The 13,568-nt window shown below is 43.7% G+C and overlaps 1 protein-coding gene across 1 annotated transcript; it reads left to right on the top strand.

The window, feature by feature from the left end:
• Positions 1–294: 294 nt before the first annotated feature.
• TMEM64 (transmembrane protein 64) lies at positions 295–13,277 on the top strand (the record flags this gene model as incomplete). Its single annotated transcript, XM_040586679.1, has 3 exons — positions 295–1,626; positions 7,208–7,363; positions 10,710–13,277. Coding segments are annotated over 3 exons (1,683 nt in total), but the record flags the coding sequence as incomplete, so codon positions are not given.
• Positions 13,278–13,568: the final 291 nt, after the last annotated feature.

The following is a 13,568-nucleotide window of genomic DNA, read 5'->3' as shown; positions in this document are numbered from 1 at the left end:
ACGAGCGGCCGGCACGCCGCGGGAGCCCAGGCGTAACCCCCCGCTCAGAGGGGTCCCCACCGCGCGTCCTCCGGCAGCGTTTCGGCGCAGCCCCCCGGCTCCCGCCCGTTACGGCTCCGCCGCGGGTGGGGGCTGCTGAGAACGGGGCGGGACCGCGGCGGCGTGCGGCGCCCCGAGGCGAGGGCGAGGCGGCCCCACCGCCGCACACCCCGGCCGGCCCCACGCCCCGCGGCGGGCGGAGTGGCGCGGGGCGGGGCGGGGCGGCGCGGGGCGGGGCGGGGCGGGGCGGGGGCGGGCCGCAGCGCTGCCGCCGAGTCCCGCAGCGGGGCCGGGCGCTGCTGCCGCCGCCGCCGGAGCCCAGCCCCCGCCCCCTGCGCTGCGATCGGCGCCCGGGCTGCCACATCGGCACCGCCGCTCCGAGAAGGCGCTTCGCGGAGCGGATCGGATCGGGAGCCCAGCGTGCCGGGAGATGGAGCCCCGCTTCTGCTGCCGCCGCTGCCGCCCCCCGGGACTCGCGCTCCGCCAGGGCCGCCGCTGCCACCGCCGGGACGGAGAGCGCGGCGCCGCCGTCTAACGCCGCAGCCCCGGCGGCGCGGCCGAGGGGGGAGGCGGCGCGGAGACCGCCGCGTCCCCGTCGCCCGCCGGGCCCGCGCGGCGCCGAAGCGCGGCCCCCTCCTCCCCGCCCTCCCCGCAGCCGCTTCTCCGCCCCCGCCGGCCCTCGGCTGGGCTCCGCCGCCGGCAGCCGGGCCATGGCGGGGCGATGAGGGAGCGGCCGCCGCTGCCCGCAGGCTGCGTGGGGAGGCGGGGAGCGACGGGGCTGGGCGGCTCGGCGGCGCTAGAGCCGGCCGGCGGGCCGGGGGGATGTGGGGCGCGGGGGCCGCGGCGTTGCAGCTCCTCTCCCGGGCCGTGAAGCAGGCGGCGGCGCAGGGGGCCCGGCAGGACCTGGGCCGCTGGCTGTCCCGAGCCGCCGGGACGGCGGCGGGAGGCGGCGGCGGGGACGCCGTCGGCTTCGTCCCGGCGGAGGCGGCGGGGTCCGGCGGGCTGCTGCTGGGGCCCTACGCGGAGCAGGGCGGGCTGCCGCCGGCCGAGCTGCTGCTCTGCCAGCTGCCCGAGGCGGGCGGCGGCGGGCCCGGGCTGGCCGAGGCCCGGGGCTGGCGCTGCTCCTGCTGCCTGCTGGGCACCTGCTGGTGCAAGAGCTGCCTCAGCGTGTGCGTCCTGGCGGCCCTCTGCTTCGCCTCGCTCGCCCTGGTGCGCCAGTACCTGCGGGACCTGCTGCTCTGGGCCGAGAGCCTGGACAGCCTGGCCGGCGTGCTGCTCTTCACCGTGGGCTTCATCGTCGTGTCCTTCCCCTGCGGCTGGGGCTACATCCTGCTCAACGTGGCAGCCGGCTATCTCTACGGCTTCGTGCTGGGCATGGGGCTGATGGTGCTCGGCGTCCTCGTCGGCACCTTTGTCGCCCACGTGGCCTGCAAGCGGCTGTTGGCCCGCTGGGCGCGGGCCCGGATCCAGGGCAGCGACACGCTCAGCGCCGTCGTCCGCGTCGTGGAGGGCGGCAGCGGCCTCAAGGTGGTGGCCCTGGCGCGGCTGACGCCGATCCCCTTCGGGCTGCAGAACGCCGTCTTCGCGGTGAGTCCCGGCCCGGGCCCTGCAGCGAGGGAGAAGCTCTGGCTGGAAGGATGGCTCGCAGTGTAGTGGCCGCTGTCGCTGGTGGAGGTTGCCTCCTTTCCCAGGAGGAAACCTGGGTTTCTTTTTAACAACAGCAGAAGCACACCCCCCCACCCCCCCCCCCGCCTGCTTGCGCTAGTCCGTGCTTGCAGGGGGATGGCGGGCAGGTTTTTGAGGCGCCTTGCTTGGTGACATTGCCTTACGAGTTGCTCTCGGGCTTTCAAGACTGTGTGCCAGTGTTAGAACGAAGCACCAGGGTGCTGTGTAGCAAAGTCTGCGGAGAACTCGACTGTTTTAAAGTGCCTGGTTTTTTAAAGTGATCCGAGTGGGAGGAAAAGTTGTATTTGTAAGCAGTCTTGCCAGATCTCCCTAAACTACTTTGTATAAACAGTCATATTGGAAAGAAAGAAGCGGACAGATTAAGATTTTTACTCTGGTTGGTTGGTGTTTGTAGCATACGTCTGGCAAATCCATACAGCATGTTAAGTCCATGCACGTGAGAGAGGACGCGTATCTTGGGCAGAGCAGTGAGATGCAATGGCAGAGCTGAAAAAGGGACTGTGCAGCAGAATGGAGCTGAAAGCAAGTTTAAATTTGAGTTTGGAAAGGGATTAGTCTTGCTTTTCTTTCTACTTCTGGATGCAGATTGGTATGTTCTTTAGTTATTTAAAATTTATAATCTTGCTGTCCCCTTTGATCATCTTAAAAGAGAAAGTAGAGAAGAACATGGAGGGTGTGCTTTTGAGTACCATCATGCTGATGATGACAATTTCAGACCCTCATCTCTTCCTGAGTGCTTTGTCTGAAGGATCAGGTTTTGGCTGTGTGTTATGCCTCAGTTGTGTCTGCTAACTTGGTGATACTAAAGCAAACCAGATCCTGAAATATTTTAAATGTTTTACAGTCACTTACATTCTTTACTGTAAAAGACTCTCCAAAAAAGTGTTTTGGTCTGCCACTTTCTTATAGCACACTTTCCTTCTCCTGTCTGCAGTCCTGATCGTGTACCCTTCTGAAGCACTTGCTTAATTTTGACAGGTCTGTCTGGTTGAAATCAGTAGGTTACTGAAAACCAAATTTGACATTTCAGAAAAAAATTAATCCACACCATCTTTAGAGGCTAACACCAGCATCAAATATTTAAAATTGCTATGTATAAGACTGGGTGTGCTGGGACATTTCAAGAGCTGCAATCTCTGTCTGTAAAAGCTGTAACAGCTTATGTTTTCTTTATAAGCAAGTATTTTGGTATGAATGAGAAGAACCTCAGCTGTTCCATTTATTTACTTTTACATTTATTTAGTTACTGCTGGACTGAGGAAGCTTAAACCCATGCAGCTGGGATCAGAGTTCCCCCCCAGAGCCCAGGGTCCCAGTGTAGCAGATGAAGCTGTAGTGTGACGTTCCTGAAGTGGGGAGAGCTGTTGTGCTTTGGTTGTTCACTGTTTCTGCGTGTCACCTGAAGTATTCAGCAGATGTTGTAGTATTGGATCTGAAGAACTGACCAGACAATTACAGAGTTAAAATGATTTCTGTTGGAAACATGATTCAGCAGACCAGTGCAGTATTAAAATGATGCTGTAAAACAGTGGTTTATATTCTCTTAAGTACTGCAAGATAAATCTTTTCCTTTCCAAGTGGAAGGTTTCAGTGTTAAAATAACAGATAGGAAATGAGATGAAAGCAGGTTCTTGATTATGCCAAGTAGCTTGGATGTTGCCTGCTAAAATTAGTTTGGGTTGCATTTATTACTCCAGATTTACTACTTTGCAGTGTAGTCAAATAAAGCATGGCGTGTTACATTTTTAACAGAGAACATTTAATATGAACTACAAGATTACTGAAAAATAAAAACGTTGCATGCAAATCAGGGAAGTCAAGGCAGTTTCTCGCTGTGAGTCAAGTTTAAGCTACATATAGAATACAAAATGCTACCCACACAGACTGAGCTGTCATTTCTTTGAGATCTGACCTATTTGAAAACTTAATGTTTTACTGAAGTTTGAAATGCAAGGGAGTTTGGGGTGCCCTAACCATCTATCCATTCCCTGAGCTAGCAACTTCAGTAATGAATTTGAAAAGGATTGTTCTTAATAGTAGAGGAAAGAACAGTAAACTTGAGGAAACCTACGCGTCTTTAATTTTCCAGCAGTCTGGTCTAGGTGTGTCTTCTATGTGCATATTTATAAGTAAACTGGAGACACTGAGAATACATAAATGAGAAGGAAGGGAGGAAGTGACACATGAGGTCTGGGGCAAGGCATAACCTTGATGTGGGAGGGGTCATCTGCAGGGTTGGGATTAATGGGTTTCGACAAGCACTTGTTCAGTGGTGTATACCATCTGCTCAGGGGTTTGGGGAGGCTGAATTACAGGAGGAGGTAGAGAAGGAAGAGCTTCCTAACATTTGATTAGTGATGGGATCACATTATTTGAAATGCACAAGAAGAAAATTAGCACAAATTTCTTAGTTTCTCACCAGCCAGATGTGAACATGCTTCTTAGAGTCATTCTGCTGCTCTGGGAAGGCACTGATATTAGGAGCAGTGGGGTAGTGCATTTACTTGCTTTTCTGGAAGACCTAGAAAACAGTCAACTGAAAGCATGTTTGTATTTCTCTTTGGGTGTGTTTTGCCTAATTGTCACTCCTTGTGATGCCAGTGTGGCCGTGGCTCTGGGGAGGGGTGATAGCTCTTACTGAAGTGTTTGCCCACGCACAGCGCTCTTGGCAGCTCCGAGTGTTTTGGAGGCAGGCCTGTAAGGACGCCTGGTATGCAGGTTATTACCGCCTTCCCACCAGTGAGTCCCTGGAGTGAGATTTGTGCAAACACATTATTTGTAGTGCTAGGTGTAGGTTAGATCAGAATTCATATTTCTTTTTTTTTTTTTTTTCTTCCCTCTTTGAGAGGAATATCACATGGAAGAAATTGACTAAAAAAAATATCTGAGTGTCTAAGAGTGCTCCTCTGGTTCCCAAAATGCACACAGTGAAATTAGAGTTGAAGAAATGGTACCTGCTTTGCAGGAACATGCAGGCTGCTTACTCTGCTTGTTGGAAAGTTGATAGCGATTTTTTTAGTTTGTTTTGGTTTTATTTGCTACATGGGTTTTTTGAGGACAACAAAAGCATCAGAATTGTCCTTTGCTCTTGTTGCTAAGCCTATCTGATCCAAAACATGGGGATTCATAAGCTGAGGGGAGTGGAATCTGCTGCAATCCCCAAAGGCATGTGAGTTCTCAACAAAGTCCTGACACAAGCGTTTATTCTTTGGCAATACTGAACCAAAGGTGTCAGCTTCAAAGAATACACAAAAGTTCTACCAGACAAAGTCTGTTCAAGGCTTAGTGAGAGAGTTTCTGCCTAATGCTCTTGTCACCAGAGCAATTAGGTAGTTCTTAACTTCATTTAAATACATAGGTATGGCCCGTAACACAACTGCATCCATGCTTGCTTTGGGACTTCTGTTAATTTTTGCTGTCTCGAGCTTTCACTAGGAACAAGTCTTGGTAGCCTCTGGCAGCTTGGCCATGCAGACCCCAGTCTGGCAGGTTTATAGAACAAGTAAAGTTCATAGAAGGCAAAATATGGAAAGCTGTAAGTTTTATTAAAAATTCCTCAGGTTTCTTAGGTGGGAACACAATCTGCTTCCTGTGCCTTCTGGGTGAAGGGATACCACTGCAGGCCTAAACCAGGAGTTAAAAGGGCACCCGCAAAATTTCCTCTGCCTCTCCTTGGGCTTCCCACTAAAATGAAAGCTCAGTTGCAGTCCAGCATATCCATTGGCAGCCTCCGCTTTGTTTGGAAACAGTCCTTCTCATGACTCAGGAGGTCCAGTTGCTTCAGGACAGATCCAGATGTGCAGATGTGTTGCTCTGCAACCACAATGTCCTTAATATATATACAGAAATGAGAGGTGCCTGGGAGTGTTAAAACAATCTTTGGGAAATTTCCCAGCTCCTTTAGATTTAATAACAGTGTCCTACTTAGCAGATCTTCCCTCAGCATTAGTATTTCAGGGACTTTTAATAGCAGCTCCTTCATTCCCTTGGCAATATGGGAAGTTTCGGTTGTGCATTCTTATTACATGGCCCAGATTACTAATGCTTTTTTTTTTAAAAAAAAAAAAAAAGTCTTTTTGAAGCATCGGTCAAATGTGAAGTTCTGACATAATTATGTATTGTTTTTTCATCATAAATCTAAATCAATCTTGTATAGAGAGGGAAATGTATTATTTGTGATGCTACTATATATTTCAGTCTGTGGGAAGTATAATTTGCAGTGTGAAGTTTGGAATTGGCTTACTGGGTCTTGTTCCAGTGAATTAATCGTTATGCTTCATTGCATTCTCTTCCTCCATTGCCCTTCCCAAAAACTTTCCACTGATACTACTTAGAGCTCCAAGAATTCAGCACTGTGACTTTGGTAGTAACCAAAGTTTAAGAATAGCATGATGAAATGAGTAATTTCTTGCTCTTCTCTTGTCTTTGACACTGTGCAAAACTGTCAAGGTCAATAATTTCCATGTAGACTTCCAGTGTTAGGGGCCGTTCTTAGTTAGAACTTGTTTCATTACAATGTGATCAACTGAATTGTCTGGAAAATTCCTTAGACTGCTTGTTTCAAAATTGCCCTTTTCATACTAATTGTTAACCTATGGTTTTCTCCTGTTTTCATTTTGCTTGCATAAATACCTTTTGACCTCTTGGCTTTTGCATTTAATATTTCCCAATGGCTGCTGATACTAATTTAGCTAGTACTGTGTACTTTGTTCCCAGATAAACTGTCCACATATTGACTCAACAGAAATTTCACACCAGAGAGGAAAACACCTTGAAGTATTATTAGTGGTTTTTCCAGAGAAACTAACGCAAGCTATAGCCACATGTGCTGTTTTGTTCACTAATTAAAGTGTGATGCTGAAATACCTTTGGTAGGAAATCTTAATGATACCCATGTATATCAGTATATAGAAGATATTGCCCATAGAGATCACTGATAGATATATGTATCTTAACTAGCTATATAACTTCCCTTGTAGAGGCAAATTGTATCTACTATTCTGTTTAACTAGATTGTATTTAGTACAGTGACATTTTGAACAGTTGCCTTTTATTAGTTGCCATACATGTAAAATGCAAAGCAAATAGATTTTTGCTTTAGATCTTCACATTTGATAAAGTAATTTCTTCCCACAAGCAAATTCTCATAAATTGTAGGGCTCCATTCACCATGAAGAAATAAACATTTTCAATGAACAGTATAATTGCATCTTTAGTTAATGACTTTTACACAGAGATGTTCCATAATGTAAGATTGAATGAAATAAAACCTAGTAACTTTAAAAAGGCCAGATGAAAACTAGCCACATACTGTTTCGTTGTATTATCTTAAGGTTCATGCACAGTGGAAAGTTTTGGTGAAGGAACGTAAGAAATTCCTTCATTATTTTGCACAGATGGTTGTGGGAGTGGCAGTCTGGTTGTTTGTGCATGTAGATTGTGTTGAAGCTGTGCTTGATTTCTTACGTTGTCTTTTACTCAGATTACAGATCTGTCATTACCCAACTACCTGATGGCTTCCTCAGTTGGGCTGCTTCCTACTCAGCTCCTGAACTCATACTTGGGCACTACCTTGCGTACCATGGAGGATGTGATTGCAGAACAAAGTGTTAGTGGCTATTTTATATTCAGTTTACAGGTAAGTTAAAATAATTGCTTTCACAGACCTTGGTGACAGTAATGTCGGTCTATTTATGACTGCTTGGGTAAGCAATTACTCTTGGCGGTCATCTTCTTGTGGTTGAATTTATTTCTGTAGCCCCCCAATATCTTGCTCATCTTCTGTATCAGCCGGATTCAAGACAGAATTTTTCTTCTGGAGGCAGTAGACAAGTTTCCTTCCTGTCTCTTCAAGTCATTGAGTCTTTGCTTTGGAAACTGCACGCCCATAGAAATGGGTGGGAGGCAGATTCAGTATTGCTGGTTTGTCTTTTAGGTTGTACAGCCTGAAGTGTAAAAGGGGTGGGCTGCAGGAGGTTTGGGGGAATGCATGTCTCGGGGGTTAAGAGCTGCTTTCTGTTGGTGTGACAGCTCCTAGTCTGAGGCAGCCAACCTCTTACAGACTGAGTCAAGCAGGTATGGCATGTGGTATTCAAAGGCAGCAGGTTTATAAAGTGTTTAATTTATAACTGTTACTGGTATTTTCAGTAGATTGTGAAACAGAAACAGCAGCTCAGCTTTACACAGTCTTATTGACTCCCAGATACCCAGAGAAATGGGTTTTGAGGGTGCTGTTTTCTTTTGATTTTGTTTTCTTCTGTTCGAAAAGTTTAGTTCTCTCGTACTGTGCTTGACACAAAGCAGAACTTACTCAGTGCTCTCTTTTTTTTCCCTTTCTGCCACCGTTTTGTCGAGTTTTCTTCTCTTGCCCTCTGTGGTAAATCTCCTGCTGATTTTTAGACTTGTCAGACCACCCCTATGCAAAAGCCTGTGTGCCACCAGCTGTGAAATAGTGTGTTCAGGGTGCATAGACCCAGCACCTGTGCAGTGTTCAGTGTTAGCACTGAACACTCCAGATTTTGCATAGATATTGAGGATGAAAAGTGCTGTAAAAATACAATTTTGCTAATGCCTAAATCTGAATATCCTAGTTTTGCAAGTAAGTAAATTTCTGAGGAGTATCTAGTACCCGTACATGAGCTTAGCCGATGAAGTGATTTGTCAGTAAATCTTGGGGGTAAGCCTTAAGTCTGAGACTATTACGAGCATAGAGGTCATGAGTATTTCAGAAGCAGATGATATATTAAAATTTCCTGACAGTGTCAGTACTTCAGGCTGTGTTTGACCGGCAGTTACCATGGTTTGCAGACTTTCAGTTGGTACTGCAGTCATTTATCTTCCTCAGTTTTTACAATCATAAAGTTGATGTTTAACAATGTTAAGATATAAGACTAAGTCTAGGACCAGTTTAAGCCATTCCCCCCTGCTCCTAAAACTGGTGTGCTCTTAAATGGACCATATCATTTATAGGCTTCATAGAACAGGGTTATGAGTATTAAAAATGCTTTTGTAAATAACCTGGTAGGTCAAAGAGAAAAGAAACGGTTAAGTGATCAGCTTTCATTTTAATTGTGAACTGTTATTTCCAGGATAGTATTTAGCGGTCTTTTCCCTTTTTTTTTTTTTTTTAATGACATTGACTCTCCTTTGAAGATTATATAGGTTGTAACATAACTGTTGCTCAGATGAGCACTAGCTAGAGAGGGTTGAATATTTGAATAGGAATGCTCACCTCCTTGAGCAGTCCTTGGGACCTGACTGAATAAGTGAAGGGGAGACTGTTAGTGGAGGAATTTTTTAAGTTCTCCCACTTTCTCTCAGGCATATGCCTGGTGCTTTGCTTGACTGGGCTTTGATGTGACTTTAATTTAGTGAATAGCTATAAAAATCCTTCACATTTCATTGTTGTCTGTGTGTATATATTTTTTTTAATTTATTTATTCACGTAGTGTACCAGGCTACTGCTAGTAATATTTCTCAAACCAGTCAAATTTAAATATGTGGGCAAGCTTTTAGAATAGGATTTTTCCTGTATATTCAGAACTTTGTGTCCATAGTCTCTTTTTGACTCTTACATTGGCCAGCTTTTGAAATGTATAACTTGAATTAGTGAGGAGCATCTTTTCCACCACAGGGATAGTCAAGCAATGGAGCGTGTTGCCCAGAGAGGTGGTGAAATCTCTATCCTTGGAAATTTTCAAGACCTGACTGACAAAAGTCCTGAGCAACCTGGTGTGATCTTGCAGCCAGCCCTGCCGTGAGCAGCAGGTTGGGCTAGACTGCTAGGGTGCCTTCCAGCCGCAATTATCCTGTGACAATACTTGTCAATCATCTTACTCGGTGATATTCTAATATTTTTTATGTCATGCTGACAGGTGTTTTAAGTGATAGTCCTTAATGTTAAAGAAAACATAGCCCTACCAATTAATAATGAAGTTCAGATTTTGGACTCAAAACTTTAGGTTCTTTTGTAAACAATATAACCTTTCTGTTTTTTTGAAAGGAAGTCACAGATTCCAGCTAGTTTCATAAAACATTCTTAGAAAAGGTAGAGGAATTTACTTCTTTTGGAAGGACTCTCGCTATAAGACAGCTTGATTTTTATTTGAAGATTAATTTTATTTTTAAGGAGGATCTCAGTTGAAAACTTAACTGGTGTTTTATTGAAAGCAAAGGCCATCTCTGGGGAGTGCAGTGCATGCCAATGTCATTGAATGAGTAATTTCAAAACAAAAATGGTTGTTTAATTGTGATAACTTATGTGGTGAAAGTTTAAAAATTCTTAGCAATAAAATTCAGAGCAAAAACCTGAACTAAACCCCTAGTTATGGACAATATTTCTTCCTTAAACAAATGAAAGAACTCCCCACCACCAACATCCTATCCCTTCCCTGAGCCATCCTCCAGAAACCAAGTTCTTCCCATACAGACTACTATAAGTAGCTCAGAAGCTCTGATTAGTTTTGATATCCAAGAAGCAGCGTGCGCTCTCTCTCTTCCACACCCCGAGGGAACAAACAAGAAGTCTTATTTCCTTTGGTCTGCAGCATCCTGTCTCTGCTGTTTTGCTAGTTGCAGATGCCCAGTACAATTTCAACCTATTATTCCCTTGGTTTGCGGCCAACAGCCCTTTTGATTTACAGAAGTGCACCATGTTGTTTCTTTGTGGATACATTTTTTCCAAGAGAGAAGGTGAAGGGATTACTTTCTAACAAATAGTGGATATCAATGGAAGAAAGAATCTTTTCTAAGTACTAGGTAATGTCTGTGTTCTGATATGCTATTTATGTTTGTAGCATATGTAGGATTAGAGCCACTCATTGGTTAAGTTCATCTCCCTTCTGATGTCTTGCCTGTGAAGCATTGAGTCATCAGATGCCTCCATGAATCTTTGCACCGATGACTTTTGTTTTATTCAGAACAGTTGCTTTGTATTCATGCTTACAGTTCATATAGCCTACAGCACTCTTTTGTTTCATTTGCAGATTGTCATAAGCATAGGACTCATGTTTTATGTTGTTCACCGAGCTCAAGTGGAACTGAATGCAGCTATTGTAGCGTGTGAAATAGAAATGAAGACATCGCTTGTTAAAGACAGTCAACCAAGCATCAGTGGTTCAACAACATACTGTAACAAAAGGACAGTAGCATTCTCTGGAGGAGGTGTCAATATTGTGTGATATCAAGTATTAATAAAGTAAGGTGTTGGGAACCTAAGCTATTGCCTAGAAATATCTATGGACAATTAAACAAGTTTTAAAAAAAAATAATTACAAGTGGTTACAGGTTGTACTGTGGCACAAACCAACCGACCAGCTCTTCAATTGCACATGGGGTGACTTCTAGCAAGAAAAGAGAGATGGCGAAGTAACTTAAGATGTAAATGCAAATTTGGTTGCACCTTTGGTCATTTATATGCCTGTCAGGCCTGTAGTCTGCACTTTAGGTTTTTTCCTTTGCTCCTATAAACTGAGAAATGCTTCTATAAACTGAGAAGAGTAGCACAGAGGGAAATATTTTTCTCCTTAGCATTATTTATAAGGCTGAATAATTATATGCAGTAGAATTTTATTACTGATAAAGATGAATGAGAAGGTATGCAATTCAACGTATGTTATTCGTGAATGTGCTGTTGCTTTAGAATTGCTTCCAGAACTTGGAGTGTATTATTTAGCTAGTGATGGAACCATTTGGCTTCATTTTTTGATTTTTTTTAAAAAAAGAGCCCTATATAAAATTTTGGTTGAATGTATTTTTGTAAGTCATTAAAAATGTTGCAGAGCCATGTGTATGTATTCACACAAGCTTAAATCCTACATTGTGGGACTGAAGTGCTCTTAAATAACATTTTAAGTTACACTGTGTAATATGCAAAGTAAAAGGAAAAATACAGAAGTTATAATAGATTGCAGTGACTATTTGAAGGAGACTTCATGATCTAACTGTTGCATTGGTTTTGCCACCTTGGTGATTGTAACAAAGGGCTGTTCAACGTTAGTCCTATTTATAGTATTTTTAATTGTTAAAAGGATGGAGTTTTTAAACTCATGTGAGTGCATGTAATAAGGCTTCCAGAACAGGGAGCTAAATATCTCCTTTAAACAGAATGATGGGATACTGACAGTGCTAATTTTACATGAAGGTGGCCTTTATTTTGTAAGTGAATCCCCCCTCCCTTTAAAAAGCTTTAAAAAATTCACTTTGGTTGGCATGTTTTTCTCTAAATTTTTACATTTTTTACAAGACGCAATCTATTATAAAGTTTGTGAGAGTGAAGAAATGAAAACTAGATGTTTTCCTTGGAAAATTAAATAATCCAGTAATGGAGGAGGACAGTAATGTCTGAGACTCAGGAATTCTGACTCCATTTTTGCAAGATAACACTGTATTGGATAATTCTCCTTTTACGTGTGCTGTGGACTGTTTTTCACTGCGTTTGAATAGACTGGATAACCTGAAAGTATCGTGTGTGTGTGTGCAAAAAGGAAAACAATAATGCCTGAACATGATGTCCTGTATGTGTGAGTTTTGTGTAGATATACATACCATTGTTCAACTGCTCGAACACGCGCAAGTCATCTGATACAAAAATAATGTAATGTATTCCTTGTTTTATAGTTATTTTCTGTAAGTTTTTAAGGATCCTTTCAGTCTTCAAGATTTTGTGTTATTTTCTAACAATATGACTGTGCCTCCTTTTTGTAAGGCTGCAGGGCCCAAGCATTTTTGTCTTGTTGAGAATAGCAGGTCTTCAAGGTCATTGGGAAGCAGAGATTTGATAGCCTCTAACAGTCTTACTGGGAGGATTTACGCTACTCGCATAACTTGACATCTGCGCATTCCTTGGTAGTGGAAGTTCAGTTTTTTCCCTTTAAATACATATCCTTTGCAGACTGCTGTTCTTGGGTCTTGTGACCTAAGGAACTGAACTAGTTAAATGAAACAACAAAGTTCAAATTGTCTCCTTTTTGTTGTTTTGGGTTTGGGGTGGGTTTATTTTTGTTTGGTTGGTTGGTTTGTTTTTGAAAAGGCAATCTGTATATACCTGGAAGTGTTCATTTACACATACCTGCCTCTGACAGCTCCTGTGTGAAAACAAGAGAGCCAGATAACTTTCTGATGGCGTTATTTGTCATCATAGTATAATTGAGCCCTTTCTTAACTAAAGGTTTCTTATTTTTTTTTGTTCCTTGGAAAGAACAGTCCTTCAATAAATGAACTGATCTGAACTTTGCTCCATCTTGCCAAATGAACAATAGTGTTTTGAAGGGTACCTCTTTCTTTGCATTTTTAAACTAACTTAAGGTTGTGTTGATTATTCGAGAACATTTCCCAAATATGTATTTTGAAGTGCTTTTATTTCCATGACATTTTGTAACCAGAGTAACTTCACTATGTGAACACTTTTGTAGTATGGAATTAGTTCTTAAGATTTTTGCATTTTGCTTGATACTTGTAATATTTGTGTACAAGTTAATGGGAAATGTGCATCAAAAGGAACTTTTCTGTACCATGCCAATCATAATTTTATACAATAAATTCACTTAAATTTCTTTAAAGGAATATGTATTAAATGTTTTAAGTTGCTATGAGGTAGTTGGAAAGAAGGTGCAGTGGAGCTTTGTCTTTATGTGTGCGTGCCAAGATAGTTGTCTATGTTGAAGGAGTAATAAGTTAGGATTTAAGGATGACTTCCATGGGTTGGGGATTTACTGACAAAGGAAAACCACTTGGTTTATATTTTTTAAAATAAATACATGCTTAATTCTTTTAAATACTTTGAAGGTGAGGTATTTATAGCTGCCTTTTTGATAGAAGAATAAGCAGAAGTGTGCCTATAAGAA

Source organism: Falco naumanni, chromosome 3, assembly GCF_017639655.2.
Source record: "Falco naumanni isolate bFalNau1 chromosome 3, bFalNau1.pat, whole genome shotgun sequence".
NCBI classification, from domain to species: Eukaryota; Metazoa; Chordata; class Aves; order Falconiformes; family Falconidae; genus Falco; species Falco naumanni.
This window is presented reverse-complemented; position numbering and strand designations above follow the sequence as displayed.